Source organism: Eptatretus burgeri, chromosome 1, assembly GCF_056783735.1.
Source record: "Eptatretus burgeri isolate ZD-2024b chromosome 1, Ebu_testis_v1, whole genome shotgun sequence".
NCBI lineage: Eukaryota > Metazoa > Chordata > Myxini > Myxiniformes > Myxinidae > Eptatretus > Eptatretus burgeri.
The window spans coordinates 51999207-52019344 of NC_140961.1; the positions used below are offsets into that span (position 1 = coordinate 51999207).

Here is a 20138-nt window from a genome sequence, read left to right on the forward strand (position 1 = left end):
GTCACTCAAAGCATCGAGGCCACATTCCCACCCGCAATGATCGACGTTGAAGGTGTGTATAGACTAGAAAGATGACAAACATCCCAAGAGGAAAACAGAAGGAAAAATTCTCCTCTTTAATGGTCTTCACCAAAAATTGATCACGTTCAAGCCAACGTGTCATTTTTATACGTTTTTGGTGATACAAAAATAGAGGCATGCACAAAGGATTAATAAGAGATATTGGAGGCATTATGTGGATGGAAGGAGTACTTTGGACTCTGCGAAGAAAAATATTATGAATGACAAATTTGCTCGTCTTTTGAAAATTATTGCTCGCCAGTACCTTTTTATTTACATTGGCCACATGTAAATTAATACAAATATTTCAAAGCTTTGTGAGCCAGGTAATGAACGTGTCAGCCATGCCTGAAGGACAGCAAGCATGCTGTGCACCATATGACCTCGTTCCTCACTACAGCTGCTTTAAATGCTGACGTTCTTCACTCACGGACCAATAGACAAATTTACCTTGTTAAACAACACCATAAATGGACAGGTCTAATCGTGGTCACCTTTCACGCCTCCATTGTGGACACCACCCACAGCTTTTACAGTATAAACATAGACTCGATGACACCACTGACGACACCTGCAACCCCTGTCAGGCCTCCCCACACACAATAAAAAACACATCATGGAAAACTGCAAAGGCCTGTTTCCACAACCATTTTAGATGTGAGGGATCTCTGGGTCACTCCAGGGAGATATATCAGCTATCTCCATGCAGCGGGTCTGTTCAAGCAGAACTGACCGGGGCTAATCAGCAATAACAACAACACAATGAATGGAAAAATATTCAAAATGTTAATCGGTCTCTTTAACTTCTCTGTGACAATGTCATTGAGCTGTTCAAAACACATAGTTAGTTGCACCTGGTTATTCATGTAAAATGAGTTTTTAGAACTATGCTGAGTATTTTTCAAAGAAAAAAGCCATTGAAAAAAAAACGAAAGGAAATCATGCATAACATGGTAGTCACAATAGTGCAATATACACCAAAGTTAATTTTATATTTTAGGAGATAAGTTTGTTTGTAATAATAGTCAGAAAGGGGTGTGCGCGCGTGCGACAAGCACTCCCCAAATCTCCATTGGACATAGTCCTACACCAAAGGCCTCAGCCCAGCAATTCTGTCAAACAGACAAAGATTACATGGTCAACATCGATTAAACATAAAACAGAGCCACCAACCAGATTTACAGGCTTAGTTTGCCCTGATCAGGATAGCATACCAATAAATATCAGATTCGTTGTTTAAACATCAGATGCACCGCCTGACTGTTATGGTGAGCATCGCCATGGATGATGTCTCAGACAGTAAAATGGAGATCCGTGGAGTGCTCGTCACTCTCCACATGTTTCGATTTACGCGTCGATCACATCGCGTGCCTTTTGGTTGAATGGTTTGCATTAGTGGAAACAATTGTCTGAGTGGCAGATGGATGGTTGTTCTTTGCGGATTATGCGCTTTTACCGTGTGAGACATTATGCTCCCCATAACAGTCAGGAGGTGCGTCTGATGATTAAATGACGAATGCGGCTATGGATGGTTAGATGTCTCGGAATGCTGTCCTGATGAGGGTAAATAAGTCTAAATTCCAGATAGGTGGCTCTGTTTGATGTTGACTATGTAATCTTTGTCTCTTTCACAGAGTTGCTCTGTGGGTCAAGGTCTCTGGGTTGGTGATGATGCTTTGGTGTAGGTGTAGGACTATGGCCAATGGAGATTGGGTGAGTGCTTGTCACACTCCTCATGTTATGATTATATATTGTTGCAGCTGTGGAAATTTGCAGAACACTATAAAGGTCTGTCGTTCAGTTAGATCGATACGTCTGTGTTCAGTTAGATTTCCCCACTGTTGTTTAATGGGATTTATTTGTGTCACAGGGCTGTGATCCTTTGAGGTAGTGTTTTTCTTTTTCTATCGTTATTTTGGACCAACCACATCTCAACCGCCATTACAACAACCACCTTAACCACAATGCTAACCACGCCACCATCACAACAACCACGATCGCCTCAACTATCAACCACAACGGAACCACCACCACCAACATCGCTCTCAACAACCCCTCCACCACAACCATACGCACCTCTCCACAAACCACGCCATCCTCACCACTTTACCCCCAACCACCAACATCACCTCACCACCTTCTCCACCCCATCAATCACCTAACCACCTTCACAACCACAACACCAACCACCAGCCATGCCACAACTACAAGCAACCACACCACAATCCCACGCACCAACAAATAGCATCTGCGAAAGCCAGCGCAATGCGAGCAAAAAGACCAAGGAGAAACCTCCAATGGTGCGCTGATTTTTCCTGCCTATTTTTCCCGCCTATTTTCTCCGCGCTTGGTGTGGGGGAGGTGCGATCCGAGCAGAGGTAAAAGGTGAGAAAAGGTGGGGGCCTCTTTTTGGGGGAATGATTTCCTTGGACCTGAGCCAATAATGATTTCTCTCGCCCCCCCCCCCCCCGGGTGGCGCGCGGGGAGGGGGACCCGCAGGAGCTGGAAGGGGGGCGGAGCTGAAAACGGGGAGGAGTCAGGTGTTGGAACCTGGGGAATAAAAGGGCGCACGAGACGCCAGGTTCGTTTGTTGTTGGTCGTCGAGTCATATTGTCTCTTCGGGGGAGCTTCGTCTCTTCGTGGCATCGGGTGATTGCTGCTGCTTCATGGTGGTTCGAGCTCCGGGTGCCTTCCCTCTGGGTGCCAAGTCGTGAGGGTTGTGTGCGGTGGTCCAGGGTCGAGGCGCGCACGGGAGGAGAGTGCCGGAGAGAGCTCGCCGACCGTCGCACCACGAGGGTGCAGGTAACCAGCGTCGGTCTCCTGGGACCCATTCGGTCAGCCAAGTCCCACGCCATAAAGGCCCACGGACCCAGTCTGACCCCCCTGTCTGTAGGGGTGGTCTTTTCTCTTCTTTTGTGTGAATGATGTGGTGCCGTGTCCATAAGTAAAACCTGTGGTTAAGTGACTGTACATTATTGCTCCTATTCAGTTGTAATGCTTTTGCTTTGCCTGTACATACCTGCATGATTGACTGTATATGTGTATTGAAATAAATGTGTTTGTGTGAATGTACCCCGTTCGTCACGTCCTCCCTTCACCACATTGAAATGCCATCTTGCATCGCGGAATAATAGTTGGGGTTGTTAAATACCCGTTAAATAGAATCGGATCCGGCGAGGTCGGGCGATAATACCCGCTCGGTTACCACTGCAGAACGGAACGGACCGCTTAAGCGGTTCGTGTCCCAAGCCGACCTGCGCCGAGGTACAGTCTCCCGGTTAGCTATCCGCGTGGGTACTTAGGTATATCGAGGTTCGGCGATTGACCCTATCCTGCGCGGGTAGAAAATTGGCTAGGCCGTGGTGGGGTTGTAACACCTGCTTTAGAATGCTATCATGGTCATTGATGTCTTTTCCTGCAATTATCAGGTTATCAAAAGTACTTCAACTCCATCTATGTTTCCAAATAGCTGGTTATTTTTTTTTATTTTTTTTAATCTCTGGGACAGAGCAGATTCCAAAAGGGCACCTACGGAATCTGTAACAGCTAAATGGCATGTTACATGCACACAACAATGAACTTTCATTATCCAACATGATCTGCCAAAAGCCATCTTTCTCATCCATGATGGTGAATACCTCTTTGCCACTTAGTCTGGAAGCAATGTCTTCTGCTGTCAGTATTTTGTAGTGCTCACGTTTGTTTGATTGCTTTGTTTAAGTCTTTTGGATCTAAACAGAGATGCAAGGAACCATTCTTCTTTTCAACAATTACCGGATTGTCAACCCAGTCTGTGTGTTTATCCACCTTGGATACAACCCCCATCATTCTCTGAATGATTCAAGGTTTATTTGAGTTTATCATGCAGGCTGAGGGGTACTCTTGTTGGGAGGTGAATTACTGGAGTACCACCAGCCTTAAATTCAATATGGTACTCACCCGGCCTTTCTTCATGCCCCTCAAACACATCATCAAATTCCTGCAACCAATTGCCCTTGTCCAGACAAGTCTCCATTGCTGTGTGAATTCGCCGAACAACATCCAGCTGTGTGCATGCCTTTAATCCAAGAATGGGTTGAGATGACACATTTGCGACATAAAACTCCAAGATGTGTGTGACATCATTGATTGAGCAGTCAAGTCAAATCTTGCCTTCTGGTGACACCTTGTGATTGGCATAAGATGTCATTTGTTTGTTGTAGGTTCTTCTGCACCGGAAGTTGTTGATAAATACTCTGAGGCAACACATTGGCATCAGCGCCAGTATACCCCCCATCCAAAACCATGATCTTTTCTATCCCCACTATTCCACACAAATCCACCTCCTTCAAATTCCCTACTTTCCTTCCTGAAAGTTCCCTGTCGTGTAAGGACCTGAATGTCCCTGCAGTGTCCATCTTGTATACCCCATGTTCCCTGCCCCATCCCTCTCCCTTCCACAGATCTCCTCATGTCTCTATTCCCCACTGTTTTGTCCTTTCCTCTCCCACCCCACTTGTCTCCTCCCCCCCCCCCCTTTGTTGTGCATTGTGTGTTAGCTCTCATACGAGCCTCGACAATGTATACAAGAAAAAAAGCAAAATGCTTCCATTTGTCCACACCAAGCTCCACTCATTTTTATACAGAGCCCAATTGCAAAGAAAGGTTCAACAGCTGTTAGCTGTTCAACAGCTAAAGGCCTGGTCACACCTTGACGTTTTAGCCAGCGATGGCAACGTATTAAAATGTATGTAAAACGCTGGCTTACATTGAACTTTTGATGTTTTTTTTTTAAAGATTCGGACGTATTCATAGCGACTTGGTCTTATGTATAACGCTTTGGTAACGGACACAGAACGTTTCGTTGTGTTATAGATAACTTATACCAACGAATGCTGAACCTGTTGTCGGCCTTCACAACCGATGCCCAACGATAGTCTAACTTAGGCATAGCGCGTTGCACGCATCGCCGACGATGTCGTGACGTAGCCTATTAAAAGGCTGACGCACAACGATTCGAATCATAACTGCCATAGAAATGGAAGTGTCAACATGGCGGTCACACCTTGGCGATCTTGCCAGCGTATGCCGACCGAAGAAAAATGTGTCTAAAACGTTGGGGCACATCAAATACGGTATGAGTAAGTTTGGTATACGTGAGTAGAACGCTAAAGTACGCTATCATACGTCGTAGTAAGTAGAGTACATCAAGAAATTTTAAACATGTTCAAAATTTTACGACGTACTTGGCATATGACACACGTTCCGCATGCAATGGGGATAAGTTTTACACACGATATGTGGACGCTTACACACGTCCACAAAGGCTACTTATAAGCTACTCATAAGTCGAAACACGTCGCGGTAATCTCTTTTTTACGCGAAACTTATTTCTAACTTATGTTTGACGTGCTTTGAACCAATTCTTTACGTAGTCCCAACACACATCGACGTATGTAGACGTATTCCAATGACGTCTTCCGGTCGACAAAAAAAAAAAAAATTAACGTGTTTCTAGCTTACAACTGCCATATAAAGACGTGTTCCCAGTGGTTTTGGGAATTGGTATATAAAAATGCTGCTCATAAAAGGGGAACCCAACAGTGTTTTCGAGTCCTTTTTGAGTCGATGTCCATGTCAGCAGTAACAGTATCAGTATCAGTATCAGTATTAGTATTAGTATTAGTAGTAGTTTGTTCATGTTGGCAGTAGTAGGTGAGTGTGATGGGGAGGGTGTGGGTTATGATGGATCGTCCTTGCGTCCGCGTGTCCACGGGTAGGAGGCATCTTTTCACCATTGTTCGAAGCTCTTCGCGGCTAATTTTTTATGGGGCTTTTTCAACAATGAGCTATAGCTTGTTTTTACGATTTAGGTCTATTCATAACAGGTTGGACAATGCACAATGAACTAATAATGTGCACAGAGTGCTTTGATTACTTATAGATACGATATACCAACGAATAATTATCGTGAAGCCGGAGTTCACAAACTATGCCCAACAATAGCCTAACTTATCCATATCGTGCGGCAGTTTTTCTTTGCCGGTGACGTGGGGTTTGCTATTCATAGGCTGCCACTCAACGATTTAAATGGCTGCATCTCCACTATTGAAAGTAGATTCTTGCGCTCAACAATTGGATTTTTTTTTTACACTCAACGACTTTTAAACGGTAACACTCAGCTATTTTCATTGTTTACAATGAACGATTTAAATTGCTGTCACTCGCCTTTGTTTTTTGACGTTGGCGCTTGGAAATTTTAATCGTTTCTATTGAACGTGCTAAATCGCTCAAACCCCACTATTGAAAGTAGACGCTTGCGCTCAACAATTCGATTTTTTTACACTCAACGACTTTTAAACGGTACCACTCAGCTATTTTCATTGTTTACAATGAACGATTTAAATTGCTGTCACTCGCCTTTGTTTTTTGACACTGGGGTTTGGAAATTTTAATCGTTTCTATTGAACGTGTTAAAACGCACAAACTCCACTATTGAAAGTAGACGCTTGCGCTCAACAATTGGATTTTTTTTACACTCAACAACTTTTAAACGGTACCACTCAACTATTTTCATTGTTTGCAATGAATGATTTAAATTTCTGTCACTCGCCTTTGTTTTTTGACGCTGGGGTTTTGAAATTTGAAGCGTTTCTTCTGAACGTGTTAAAACGCTCAAACTCGACTATTTTAAATAGACGCTGCCGATGGACAATTGGAATCATAGCCAAGCTAGACATCGAAGTGTGAACATCCTCGTCATGCCAAAGAAAAGTTTGAAGAATGCTGCAAATAAGTGTCCTGGCCGTGGCCGTGGACGCTGACGCAAGGACGATCCATTATACCGACGTCTTTCAGCCTATGAGTAACTTAAAAGTAACGTCTGTCAATGTGTGGCAACGATCGCGTCACGTGCCAACAACACGTTAATCATAGGTTAGAAATAAGTTTCAGGTACGCTAAACATTACCTCGGCGTGTCTCAATGATTAACTTACAAGTAGCATGTGTTGACGTCTGTCAACGATCGCAGACCATGCATACAACTTGTGGCCAGCGTAGCGGAACGTGTGAGTCATACGCCGGCATACGTCGTGAAATTTCAAGCATGAAAAAATTAAAGGACAACCAAAAAGTACAACGTTTAAAGCCAACGTACAACGACGTATGGCAGTGTTTTTCAGCGTGCTCTCAATGTTATCAAAACTTACCCATAACGTATTCAACGTGTGCCAGCGTTTTAGAAAAAAAATTCAAAAATTGGCATACGTTGGCTAAAACGTCAAGGTGTGACCGGGCCTTTACCCTAACAAATCATCTTTCGCCATTTTGGCTGATCAAGAATGACTATTCCAGGTACTTTTGTTGCGATTGCTGTTGAAAAAGTTCACACCAACAAGATATTGCATGCAACCATCTTACTGAAAACATTTCTGGGCATACCATAAAACAAAGGCCTCCGTCACATGAAAACTGCCAAAAAACGTCCTGTCTATTGACCGAGATTCGCCTTTTTACTTTGATAAGATGTAATCTGGCTGCAGTCTACAATAATGGGATGTGTAAAAATCCACAAGTTTAATCTGTGCCAACACCAGAAGTTTAATTTAGTCTGTAGAAATTCCCTGTGCAGATGTCTATATCCATCACCATCATCCCCAATGGCTCTGTCTCCCCCTCCCTCAAATCCATCACCATAATTGTTGATTTTGTTTTTAGATGTCCTGTGTAATCATCATAAGTTCCTGAAAGCTCTTATTACAGCCAAATTGAACGTTAACTTGTATAAGAAAATGGACGTGGGTTTCAGTTGCTGAACTGCCAATGATTCAATGTTCATTACAATTGAGGGATTCTCATTGATGCGTGTTCAAAATAAGGACCCAATCAAATTGTGTACAGAACAGGACACAACATAACAAAGGCAACAGCAGGAGAAAGGGGAAACAGCAACAGCAAGGCGGAGGGAAAAGTAGATGGAGACGGAAAAACAAGGTATGCAGGTAACAGTGAGGGGTAGGGGAGAACGCAAGGGGTGGATAAGATTGACAACTAAGCAAAATTTTGGGAGGGGTGGGGGTGGTTTAACGGGTGTAGAAAAGATCATGGCTTTGGGTGGGGGATGACGTGAGATGGTGGTGAACAGCTTTCTTGGAGACCCGGAGGGAAGAATGAGATTGAAGAGAGTATGGAGAGTGGTTCCACAGGTGGGGAAAGAGAAGAACAAACGAGTGGAGGTAAGCAGTTGTTCTGGATTTAGGCAGTTTCACAGGGAGGGGGTTGCTGGTAGACCGCATGCATCCTGCAGATACTTTGGGGGAGACAGAGCATGGAGAGGGCAAAGGGTGCAAGAACAGAAAGGAAGCTTAATAAGCAGAGAGACCACCAACCTGTCAGCGATTGTGAAGTGATAGGCCCATAGACTCAGCTTCATCGTGAGAGATTCCAATGATCATGAAAGCCTTGATTTCCACGGCATCAAGCTGAGCAAGATATGAGGCAGGGGAGCCATCTCAGAGGGGAGAGCAGTACTCCAAGCTGCAGATGAAAGTCTTGTTGGTGGATAGGAATGTGCCAGGCTCAAGTTTTCCAAGGAAGGACTTTACATGATGGAGGATACCCAGCCAGCATCTGGCTTTGGAGGCCAAATGTGAACTGTGGCTTACCCAAGAGAGGTCATGGCTGAGAGTGAGACCAAAGAGTTTGAATGACTTGAACCTCTTTGAAACGATTGTTGAGAAAGTAGATGGGAGGGTTTGCGGAACGGTATTTTCAGAAAGTGAAAGTGAACGTGTGGGATTTATCAGGATCGAAAGTCATGTTCCAAGTGTTTGACCAGTTTATAATTTTGTCAATGTCGGAGGAGAGGGAAGAGGCTGCTTGCCGCCAGCCTGTCAGAAGGATGAGAGATAGAGGTCATCAGAAAAATGTCATCTTTTTGTCTTCTTTAACTTTACAAATTTCAAAATGAAATATACAATTCCAATCTTTTCATGTTTTTCCATCAGAGATAAATATTTGTGATTTTAAAATGTTTATGAACAATTGCAGAAAAGTATGTGTATGTGTGTGTGTGTTTGTGTTTGTGTGTGTGTGTGTGTATGTGTTTTTGTCTGTGTGTGTGTGTGTGTGTGTGTGTGTGTGTGTGTGTGTGTGTGTGTGTGTGTGTGTGTGTGTGTGTGTGTGTGTGTGTGTGCGCGCGCGCGCGAGCGTTCGTGTGTTTGATGCTACGACAGAATTTCCTCTGTGCGTCAACTCATGGAAAAGGCAGTGGAACATTATTCTAAGCAGGTCATCATCTTTGTAGACGAAAAGAAGGCATACAACGCTGTGCCCTTTACATCTCTCTGCTCGGCCTTGAGGAAACTTGGGGTATTATATCTGATTTTTACCAACACTACCGAAGGTGAAGGAGGTTATGTTTTCACCCCTTTCTGTTTGTTTGTCTTTTTGTTTGTTTGTGTGTGGGATTTCTCAAAAAGTTGTTGACAGATCCGGATGAAATTTTGTAGACAGGTTGGGTGTGTGACAAGGATGAACTGATTCGATTTTGGTGAAGATCTGGATCCGGATCCGGATCCGGATCCGACTACTAGAATTTAGTGATTCTTCACCATTGAGAGATAGGGACAAAACGATATATATAGCACGATATTTCAAAAAGTTTTGGACGGATTTGAATGAAACTTGGGGGACACGTTGAGTGTGATAAGGAAGAATTGATTCAATTTCAGTGAAGATCTGAAACTGAATCCGGATCTGATATTTTGAGTGATTCTTCACCATTGAGAAGTAGAGCGAAACTAATATATAGCATGATATCTCAAAAAGTTGTGGACGGATTCAGATGAAACTTGGCGGACATGTTGGGCATGTAACAAGGAAGAACTGATTCGATTTTGGTAAAGATCTGAATCTGGAACCAGATACGATAATTATTTAATTTTTAAAGTGATCCTTCACCATTGAGAGATCGGACCAAAAACGATATAGTACTGTATTTCAAAAAATGTATTGGGCCCGATATTTTCTCATGGATCAGGCATTACGTGGCGGAGGTATGTGCTCCACTGAGTGCCCTTCCAGTTGACATAATGCGTTCCCTGTGAGGAAAAGTCGACCACTTTGAGTAACATTCTCGTGGGGCTCAGGTGACATGAAAAGTCGCTCATCAAACTGCCATGACCTCTTCGGTGGAACTGACCTGGGGTCTGCGAGAGGTCCTGGTGCCCCAGTTGGCTTATCCCCGGGACCGGGTGAGGTCCCTGGATGTATGCAGGTCAGTGGAGAGCTGCTGGAAAAGATTGAAGCAGACAATGGACTGAGGCAGGGCTGCACCTTAGCATCATTGTTGCTCAACCTCTATGCTGGCCTTGTAGTCCATTGCTGAAGATCATAGGTGGCAGTCATAGAGGGATCAGGAACTAACCTGCATTTCAAATCTGATCATTAGTTGTTCATGAGGTCAAGTCGGAATGCATAAGAGATACAACTGACAGATGGCCAGTTGGCAGATGATGCAGTTGCATTCTCAATGTCAAGAGTTGTGGCAGAGCATGCCATGCTAGCATACATTGATGTAGCCAGAGCTTTCGGCCTACAGGTTAGCCAAAGTAAAACCAAGTTAATGGAAGTTTAGACATGCAGTTTGTAATGAGGAAAAGACTCCAATACAAGTGTGAGGTACTGTGATCGAGCACATCAAGAGATTTGCATACTTAGACTCACTCATCGCCTCCAATGGTAGGATAGATGCCGAGATGGGCAGATGCATAGTAATGCATCGAAGCATTTTGGTGCCTTATGCTCAGCTTTTTTAAGGACAAGCATCTGAATATCAACACTAAGCTGCAGGTGTATCAGGCGTGTGTACTCTCAGTATTGCTATATGGCTCCAAATGCTGGACACCTCTTCGCAGACACCTCAAGAGGCTCAATGCCTTTCACCAATGATGTATCTGCACCATCCTTGGTAGGGCCAGATTTAAGGGCAGGCGACACAGGTAACGGGGGCGCCGGGCTCAGGGGAACGCCAGCTTCCGAGTCCTGCATGCGCCTACCACAAAATTACAACAAGGAATTGCCACGCAGGAGGAGGCCATTCGGCCCATCATGCCTGCGCTACACCAACACCAGATTAAACCAAGCTGTCAAGTCAACGACTTAATTTAAATGTGGGAGCGGGGATAAGAAAAGTGTGGTGGCTCAGGGATATCGCCAGGACCAGGATGTTGAAAATGAAATGAGAACAGCACTCGGTAGAGCACATAAATTTTTTTATAGACAGGGTGAACAGTCTACATTTTTTTATCCTACTGATAGGCCGGATCCAGATCCGGATCTTCACCAATATCAAATCAATTCGTCCTTGTCACACACCCAACATGTCCACCAAGTTTCAACTGAATATGTCCAAAGCGTTTTAAAATATCCTGTTCAAAGACAAACAGACAGACAAACAAGGGTGAAAACATAACCTCCGTCCACCTTCAGTTGTGGAAGTAATAAACAACTTTTTTGGAGGGGGAGCGGTCGCATCAGTCCCCTTTTTTCAGTTCCCTCTGCTTGCTGAATGCAAAACCTCCCTTCCAACACCATTCATCCAGACATAGGTTGGCATTTATCACTTTGCTCATAAATTCTATTCCATTTGCTGGTTTTGGGAGCATACCAGAAAACATTACCGCACAACCCTTTGCTTTCACATACTTACCCAATATCCTGTATCTATTTTTCAAATCCTTCAAGAAAATTTTCCCGACATCAGATACTCCTAGGTGTACCACAACCAACATCTTCCCACCGTGATCCGATATGACGTCATTTAACCTTCCTTCAATGTCCCTAACTCCTGCTCCTTCAAATCGGCACAGAACTCTATGTTTATGATCCTTCCTGCTGAATGAAGAATCTACATATTTAGTAGTCTCACCACCCACAAAAACTGTCTCCCAGACCTCATTCCTACCTATCTAGATTGCTGCACCCTCACCACTGCCTACACTCACTACCCTCTCACAACTAAATGCCCTCATTACATCCTCATAAGGTATTCAAAAGTTTAAGAAATGGAAAAGGGGTGCCGAATATGCCCCTTGCCTGGGCATCACTTGATCTAGGGCCGACCCTGATCCTTGGTATCACCAGTTGGCAACAGTGGAAACATCACATCACTTCTCGGATGACCAAGGATATGTGGGGAGACCTGGAGACTATAACAACAAAGGTGATCAAGCACTGACTGAATTTGTTAGGTCATGTGCCTTGGACGACCACATCCTCAAGATGATGCTGTTTAGCTGACTACCCCAGCCCTGTCCCTTTTTGGGGGATTCTAAAAAGAGATGGAGAGACCAGATATGTCAGGACCTCAAGACTGTGGAGATATCGGAGAGAGAAAGAGTGGTAAGAGAAGTCCTCTCACAAGACGAGGTGGTGGGATACATACTACTGTGGGATTAAAGACCTGGACGGCCAACCACAGAACTGGAGAACCAGATGCATTAGCAGGAATGTGTGAGAAGTTTCTGGCAAGCAGGGGATAAGCAAGCCACGAAAGCATTGCTGAACACCAGAAACCAGCTGGTGAACAACATGGAGTTGTGCAATGCACTACAAGCAGCTGCTGGTTTCACAGTCAGGGAGGGCTGAAAGTCCATCGATGATGCAACAACAGATCCAACTCTATCGTCAACTATGGAACACAAAGAGCAAGCCAGAACTCACCTTGACATCAAGTTTAGTCTCAAGTGTCTGTGCTTGTTCAAGAGAGCAAGCGACAGAACCAGACACAAGTGCACTGCTGAAAGAGGGTGACCAATACCAGAACAGCGTGGCTCAGTTCAGTGTGGGATGTGTGAGAGATGATTCTTCAGCAAAGGAGGCATATCTGACCAAAAGTGTGAACCTAACAAGAACCCATGATACTTGTATCTATGTCTTTCCATCATTTATATGTTTCTCCTTGATTTCCCTTTCAGGTGGTCGTGTGGCTGGAAATGGCAGTAAAACATGGTGGTGGTGCTGATGATGTGTTCGTGCATGCACACGTGTGTGTGTGTGTGTGTGTGTGTGTGTGTGTGTGTGTGTGTGTGTGTGTGTGTGTGTGTGTGTGTGTGTGTGTGTGTGTGTGTTCTCAAGGCTTTACAATTAAAGCCGTATTAAATGGCCAGTGTAAACAAGAGTGGCACATACATATGTTTTTTGGTGGAAATTTTCTCAACTGACGAATATCCCACGATCAAGTCATGGGATATTTCTGATTTCAAACATTCCATGCAAGTTACAAGACAGCCCCCCCCCCCTTACAGGAACAAGGCTCATGGAAGAGCAACGTAGAACTGACAATGGGACAACCATCAAGGGAATAAAGGAACAGGAAAAGAGGAGAGGGAAGAGGTGAGGGGGACAATGAAACGAGTAAAATTTGATCCTTTATGTTGAATTTGTTACTCTTCCTCTTTCATTATACTGATGCATCACAAATCTATGAGGATGTATACACACCACAATTTTTAAAACTTTGCTTCAAAATTTCCCTTTGCAAATTAACTTATAAAAACATGTGATAACAGCCCTGCTGAATGAGCAATAGCAATGCACTGCATATTATATCCCCATTAGTTTAACCACAAGGGTGGTGCAATTTTGGTTGTTTGCACATCTTTCTTCACTTACTTGGCGCTATAATTCTTTGGAAAGATTAGTCGTGTGCTCGCATTTTCTCATAAGATATAAGTGCCATGAAGCAAGACAGAAAATAAACCTGAAAATTACATCATCACCTAAACTAACATTGATTGCCTATCCATACAGGAACCTCGCAGGAATGCATCTTAAATATGCCTTCCGTTTCCTTTAACTTCTTGTTCACAATATAGTAGCGCGACTACTGACTATTCATAATCATAAGCTACCAATGCAAAATGGTGAAGAGACTAATCATGGAACAATTTTTTTTAAGCATTCAACTGATAACAAGAGATAACTAGAGGCGGAGGTTTTGCATTCGGTAGAGTGCAAAACCTCCGCCGCCAATACTGCTGGGTCACTTAAGTTAACCTCATATCCTATTCATTGTAGGTCAAAACAGATCAGACTCTACTGAATCACGATTGAATAAAGTAAACTAGATCGACGCGCATATAGAAATTCCAAAAAAATAAAATCGAAATTTTTTTGAAAATAAAGTTGCAAAATCTCTTTTTTTCTCCAACAATTTTTTTGGGGGGGTTGGAAATCACTTAAAACATGTATAAATGCAAAAAAAATTCAAATATTTTTCAAATAAAATCGAATTAAAAAAAAAAAGTTGCAAAATTTTCTGTTTTTTTTTTCTCTAACAAATTTTTTTTGGGGGTTGGAAATCACTTAAAACATGTAGAAATGCAAACAAAAAATTCAAATATTTTTCAAATAAAATCGAATTAAAGAAAAAAAGTTGCAAAATTTTCTGTTTTTTTTTCTCTAACAAATTAATTTTTTTGGGTTGGAAATCACTGAAAACATGTAGAAATGCAAAAAAAATTGACATCTTTTTCAAATAAAATCGAAATTTTTTTGAAAAAAAAGTTGCAAAATTTCTGGGTTTTTTTTCTCCAACAATTTTTTTTGGGGGGGTTGGAAATCACTGAAAACATGTATAAATGCAAAAAAAAAAATTCAAATATTTTTCAAAAAAATCGAATTAAAAAAAAAAAAAGTTGCAAAATTTTTATTTTTCTCTAACAAATTTATTTTTTGGGGTTGGAAATCACTTAAAACATGTAGAAATGCCAAAAAAAATTGACATCTTTTTCAAATAAAATCGAAATTTTTTTGAAAAAAAGTTGCAAAATTTTGTGTTTTTTTTCTCTAGCAAATTTTTTTTATTGGAAATCACTTAAAACATGTAGAAATGCAAAAAAAAAAATTGACATATTTTTCAAATAAAATCGAAATTTTTTTGAAAAAAAGTTGCAAATTTTTTTTTTTTGGTTGGAAATCACTTAAAACATGCAGAAATGCAAAAACAAGACTTCAAATATTTTTTCAAAATGGCCGCCATAGCGGCCATATTGGACTTTGGACCAGGTCCACAATCTACTGGCATGATCCTTGGACCATACCTAACCCCCCCATCAAGTTTCGTCGAAATCCGTCCAAGAGTATTTCCGTAATACTGTTCACAAACAAACAAACAAAGACAGGGGTGAAAACAGTAACCTCCGTCCATCTTCGATGGCGGAGGTTAAAAACGCGTATGGACGAAAAGCTATGAAGAACAACACCTTTGAAGGTGCAGAATGAAACACCGCAAAGCAAAACACAAACGGACTCAAATTCGATCTTTAACGCGACAGAGTAGAGTGAGCTGAGGTGTGCTGTACAATTTATGAAGCATTCATTGTTATGAGGGCGTGCGTGCCATCAGGCAATATTCCCGGCTCTGCGGCAAGGCAGCGCAATAAGGAACAATTCCGTCACAAGGGAGAATGCAGAAAGACAAATATAGTAGAGGAATGGTATTTGATAAGGTGTCTCTTAACTCATCACATGTCGTTATTCTTTTGTTATCGGAGTCGCTTGCATTTGAAGTTTTCCTAGATACATCTTTCTTTATCTACCGTGCACCATATATTTTGCTTGGCAAAGGTCAGTGTACCAGCATCTTTCTTACACCTTATCATACACCCTTCAGGCTTTGTCATTTACTTCCTCCACGAGTTTGTAGATGTGGACACAGAAAGGCATATTTTTAACACAAAAAGTGGACTTATGGCTATTAAAAGCCACACATGTTCCACCACTTCTCATAGCCCATTGATAGAACACAAAAGCAGACTCAGTGGCCGCTCACAAGCCTACAATGAATGTGCTTGTGTTCAAATAGGTTTTCCAGTCTGGAGGGATAGGTGGGAAGAATCATTGAGCACTGCATTCACCTTAGGGAGACGCTCAGGGTCACCGGGATGCCGTGGAATGACCTTGTGCAATCGTTGGAATCCGTAGTCGATGGTGGGTTCATTCAGGGCTGGTAGAAAGGAAAACGTGCATATCATGTTAAGGATGAACATAAGGAACATTAACTATGAGTATAAGCATGAAGAGGGAAACAATGGTAAATCTGCATTTATGACAGTAGCGTGCTGTATTGTTGCAACAATGTAGTCTCTCATTAATATGAATAGATTAGTTTACGCAGACAGTTTCATCGTCATAATGAAAATTCACCTTCCTGAGATTGCACCATATAAACGTAATATTAATTGTTATATCGGTATTTATTTGTTTTTCTCGAATAGACGACATACGCTGCATGCCGTATGTGCAGGACAAGGACAAGTACATCTGCAAGACATTGTGGACTTGTTTACCTTTGTTCTATACACGGTACATTTCATGATATTAGCGCTCGTTTGTGGCAGTTTTGTTGCTAAAATGAGTTGTAAAGGTAAGAGAAAGTGCATCGTGAAGGTCTTGGCTGATTTAGGAGAACCCGCTGTGAGTGCATTGCCTTTATACCATCCGGTGGCATCACCATCACCCTTGCTCTTCCAAGAGCCTAGATTTGCTCGACAAATACGTGCAGAGAAATACACGATGCTGCCGTTTGTGTGAACGTTGGTAATATAATTAAGACTGGAATGCCAAGGGAACACCCAGCCTGGCAGAATGGAGTGCCTTGCAATAAGTCATCCCTTCGCATTGCGACGGCTTAAAAAGCTGATCTTTGAGACTTCAATCCTTCGGTTTCAGTGCTTGAGGAAATAAATGTCTTGTTTCTGGTCTAATATTAAATCATATTTAAAGAAATGCTTATTATTGAGGTCCAAATAATGGATTACTATTAATATTATTATAATTAACATTATTATTATTCTTCCACTCGGGTATGGTTGGTTGCCCATTAATGGATATGAATGGAACAACGACATTCTGAAGTGAAGAGCAAGTTGCATGGCTGTAGAATAATAGCAGAGTTATCCTGTGGTGTCAGGCCCAAGGTGGATATGTTTTCTTTCCTCAAACACTGAAACCAATCGGTGAAATGGCTTGTAGAAATTTTGCACTGCATAGTGTGCTTGGAACAAAAGTCAACAAACTCAGTCTTGTGGGAATGTGCTCTGGCTATTAAAGTGGGAAGTGTAAAAAAAATCTGGACAACATCTTCAGGTGGTTTGGCTCACAAGAAGAGGAAGGATCAAGTGGTACTTGTCGCAAGAAACAAGGGGCAGGAAGGGCTGGACATTCCTGAGTGCCGGCCCCCTGAATTAGGGATAACACATGGAGTACACAATTTTAAAATCTATATACGATGAGCATTAAAATGGTTGTGCAACCCATGTACTCCCAATATGCCAAAAATGCCATGATTTTCTTATTTCTCAATACATAAGAATACATAATTAGCCAGAAAGTATGTGTATACACCCGGACCCTGACACTCACGGATCCAACATTCGCGGGTTCTGCATATTCACGGTTGATAAATAATTTGAGACATGTTCCTACATTCATGGGGGATTGCCTCGCGTATTTGCAGTTTTTCACGAGCCACAGGCATAACGCAGTTCTAAAACATATTGTTGTGGTTGACCAAATTCGCAAACCACCATTCAGGTCCCTTAGGTGAGATATCTCGGTAAGTATATGTGTAGTTAGGCCCAAACCCGTTGTCTAGAGGGAATAAATGTCATTCATGAGGGCTGCGACTCTTCAGGATAGCCGTTTTTCTTTTACTATCTTTATTTTGGACCAGCCGCCATTATTACCACCACCAACCACGTCTCAACAGCCATCACACAACAACCACCAACCACAACGCGGCCATCACAACAACAACCACCAACCACAACGCCGCTTCACCACAACCGCCACGACCTTCACCATCACAACTCGCCACCATCGCATCACCGTCATCTCGCGCCACTCGTGGGCACCGATGCTGGACTCGTGTGGGGCGCGCACCGAGCAGCGTGTTCAAAAACATCACGGACTTTCCGCAGAAAAACGGATCAAAAACGACTCACGCCCACTTTTGTTCCGTCCAATCGGTGAGCGAGGGGCGATTTGGCCCCGCCTCCAGGGCGTTGGAGGGCGGTCGCTATATGCAAATTCATGGATCAAAAAGCATTCACGCCCACTTTTCCTCGGGCCAATGGGGAGCCAGCAAGAGAGGTGAAGGGTCGGAGGCAGAGGGGCAAGGGTGAAAGAGCGAAGCCACGGGGCTTATAAAAACGACTGCGTTCATCAGTCGAGTTCAGTTCAGTTGGAAGTTGAGTAAGAGTTCAGTTGGAAGTGGAGAAAGAGTTCAGTTGGAAGTTGAGTTGAGAGTGTGCGGAGTTCAAAGGAGTCGTCGGTGGAGCTGGAAAGAAGTGGTACTAGTCGGAGTGAAGAGGACGGAGCTGTGGAGAGGTGACGGCGGCGAAGGCGGACGAGGGGGTGCTCGCGTCGGTGCCGGGAGCGGCACAGGAAGAGGCCAGCAACGCGACCGAGGTGGAGGAGGAGACGCTCGCCGCGGGACCCGAGACAGGGTTATATCCTCCCTCCCCCGAGCATCAGCAACCCCCTCCTGTTTCCCCCCGCGCTGAGATAGTGCGACAAAGGGGGCCCCCTTCCCACCCCCTACCAGACACTGTCCGCGAGGCCCGCGGAGTTGAGGCACCACCGCCGCTCCGCGTCTCATCATCAGACGGGTAGGCCCGACACGGTCTCGGCCCCAGGCCCGCCTACCCCCTCATCCTGGAGGGTGGTTCTCTTTTCTTTTGCTTTGGGAATATGTGTTGTCGGCGCCGTCTGTGAAGTAAAATTGTATAAGTGTTGCCGTGTGCCCGGTAGTCAGATAGATCTGCATTGTTGCATTTGCTTTTTGTGTAATATTGCATTGTCTTCTTCTTTTACATGTGCTTTTGGTGGAATTGTATATGTGTGCTTTCCGTTCATCGCGAAATAAATGTGCTTATTGTTGAACTGTTTTCCCGCTTCGCTTCGTCATTTCTTTCATTGAATCCCCATCTTGCTTCACGTAAAGGGTTGGTCGTGGGCTAAAACGCCCGATAATTAATCGAACCGTCGAGGCCGACGAATAACACCGCTCGGTTATCCCGATAGTACGGAACGGGTCGCTTAAGTGGCCCGTGTCCGAAGTCGACCTGCGGCGAGGTGCGATCGCCCGGTCTACCCTCCGTGTGGGTACTTAGGTAGGTCGAATTTGGCGAGCAACCCTATCCCACGCGGGGGCCGATTGGCACGATCGCGGTGAGACCGAAAGGTCCACCCGTGACTGGTTCCCGGCGTTAGTCCGAGAGGGTCACGACTGGATTGTCCGTCCGGTGGGCGACGTGCCGCGAATCGAGTTACGTGGCCGTCCGCACGCCGGCGGGCGCGAATCCGCAACAATATGTTCCACGAGCTACACACAACGCAGCTGGATTTACGTACAGTACAATACTGTATGTACGCAAAACATATATCTTCCACAAGCTCCGAACATGACCTGCTTCCTGAACGTGTATTATCGCTTCCTGGGAAAAACAGTTTAACGCGACATCTCACCATGCGCACTTTAAACATACGGTACTGTACATACTGTATCGTAGCTTTGTGGGATAAAGATAATTTTGTGGGATGTCTCACCAGTGTAACACATCATTCCCTGTGATTCAATCCCCCGTGAGTTACTTACAGAATGAAAACACTAGCAGCATCTATTGATGTATCTAGTAATTACCAGGTCGCTACATACAGACATTACATAATGGAAACATTCAGCGTATCTTAGTGTAAGTCACCATTTTGCTACGAACAGCACCATCTGAGATGTTACATTTTAAAAACGCTCAGCATAATCGAACTGTAGATAGGAAAGACATCATATCCTGTGAGTTAAAGAATGGAAACGTTCAGCACATCTATTAGTGAAATTAGCAGCAAGTTAAAACTGCTACGTACTGACTAACTACACAATGACATCGCTCACTACATCTATTATCAGCCGCTGAATACAGCAGCACCCATAAAAATCCCTCACAAACAATGCGCAGGCGACTCACCCCTCCCCAAAATGCAAGAAAAGAACCGAAAATGTTATCCCCCTTGTCTCCATTGTAATAATGGCAA

At 43.6% G+C, this 20138-nt stretch overlaps 1 protein-coding gene and 1 long non-coding RNA gene across 12 annotated transcripts in view; one reads left to right on the forward strand and one right to left on the reverse strand.

Annotated features, from left to right (window-relative positions):
* LOC147034480 (transcription factor COE3-like) overlaps window positions 1-20138 on the reverse strand; it is a 169641-nt gene that overhangs the window by 22330 nt on the left and 127173 nt on the right. For all 10 annotated transcript variants that reach the window (XR_015058937.1, XM_085883934.1, XM_085883888.1 and 7 more), the window contains exon 11: window positions 15962-16050. Coding sequence is in view for 9 of the 10 variants with exons in the window: in XM_085883934.1 (XP_085740060.1) it covers window positions 15962-16050 (89 nt within the window). In the remaining variant the exon portion in view is untranslated. The remainder of the gene's footprint in view (window positions 1-15961; window positions 16051-20138) is intronic.
* Window positions 1413-20138, forward strand: part of LOC147034481 (uncharacterized) — a 34287-nt gene continuing 15561 nt past the window's right edge. For both annotated transcript variants that reach the window (XR_015058941.1, XR_015058940.1), the window contains exon 1: window positions 1413-1773. This is a non-coding gene — a long non-coding RNA (uncharacterized LOC147034481). The remainder of the gene's footprint in view (window positions 1774-20138) is intronic.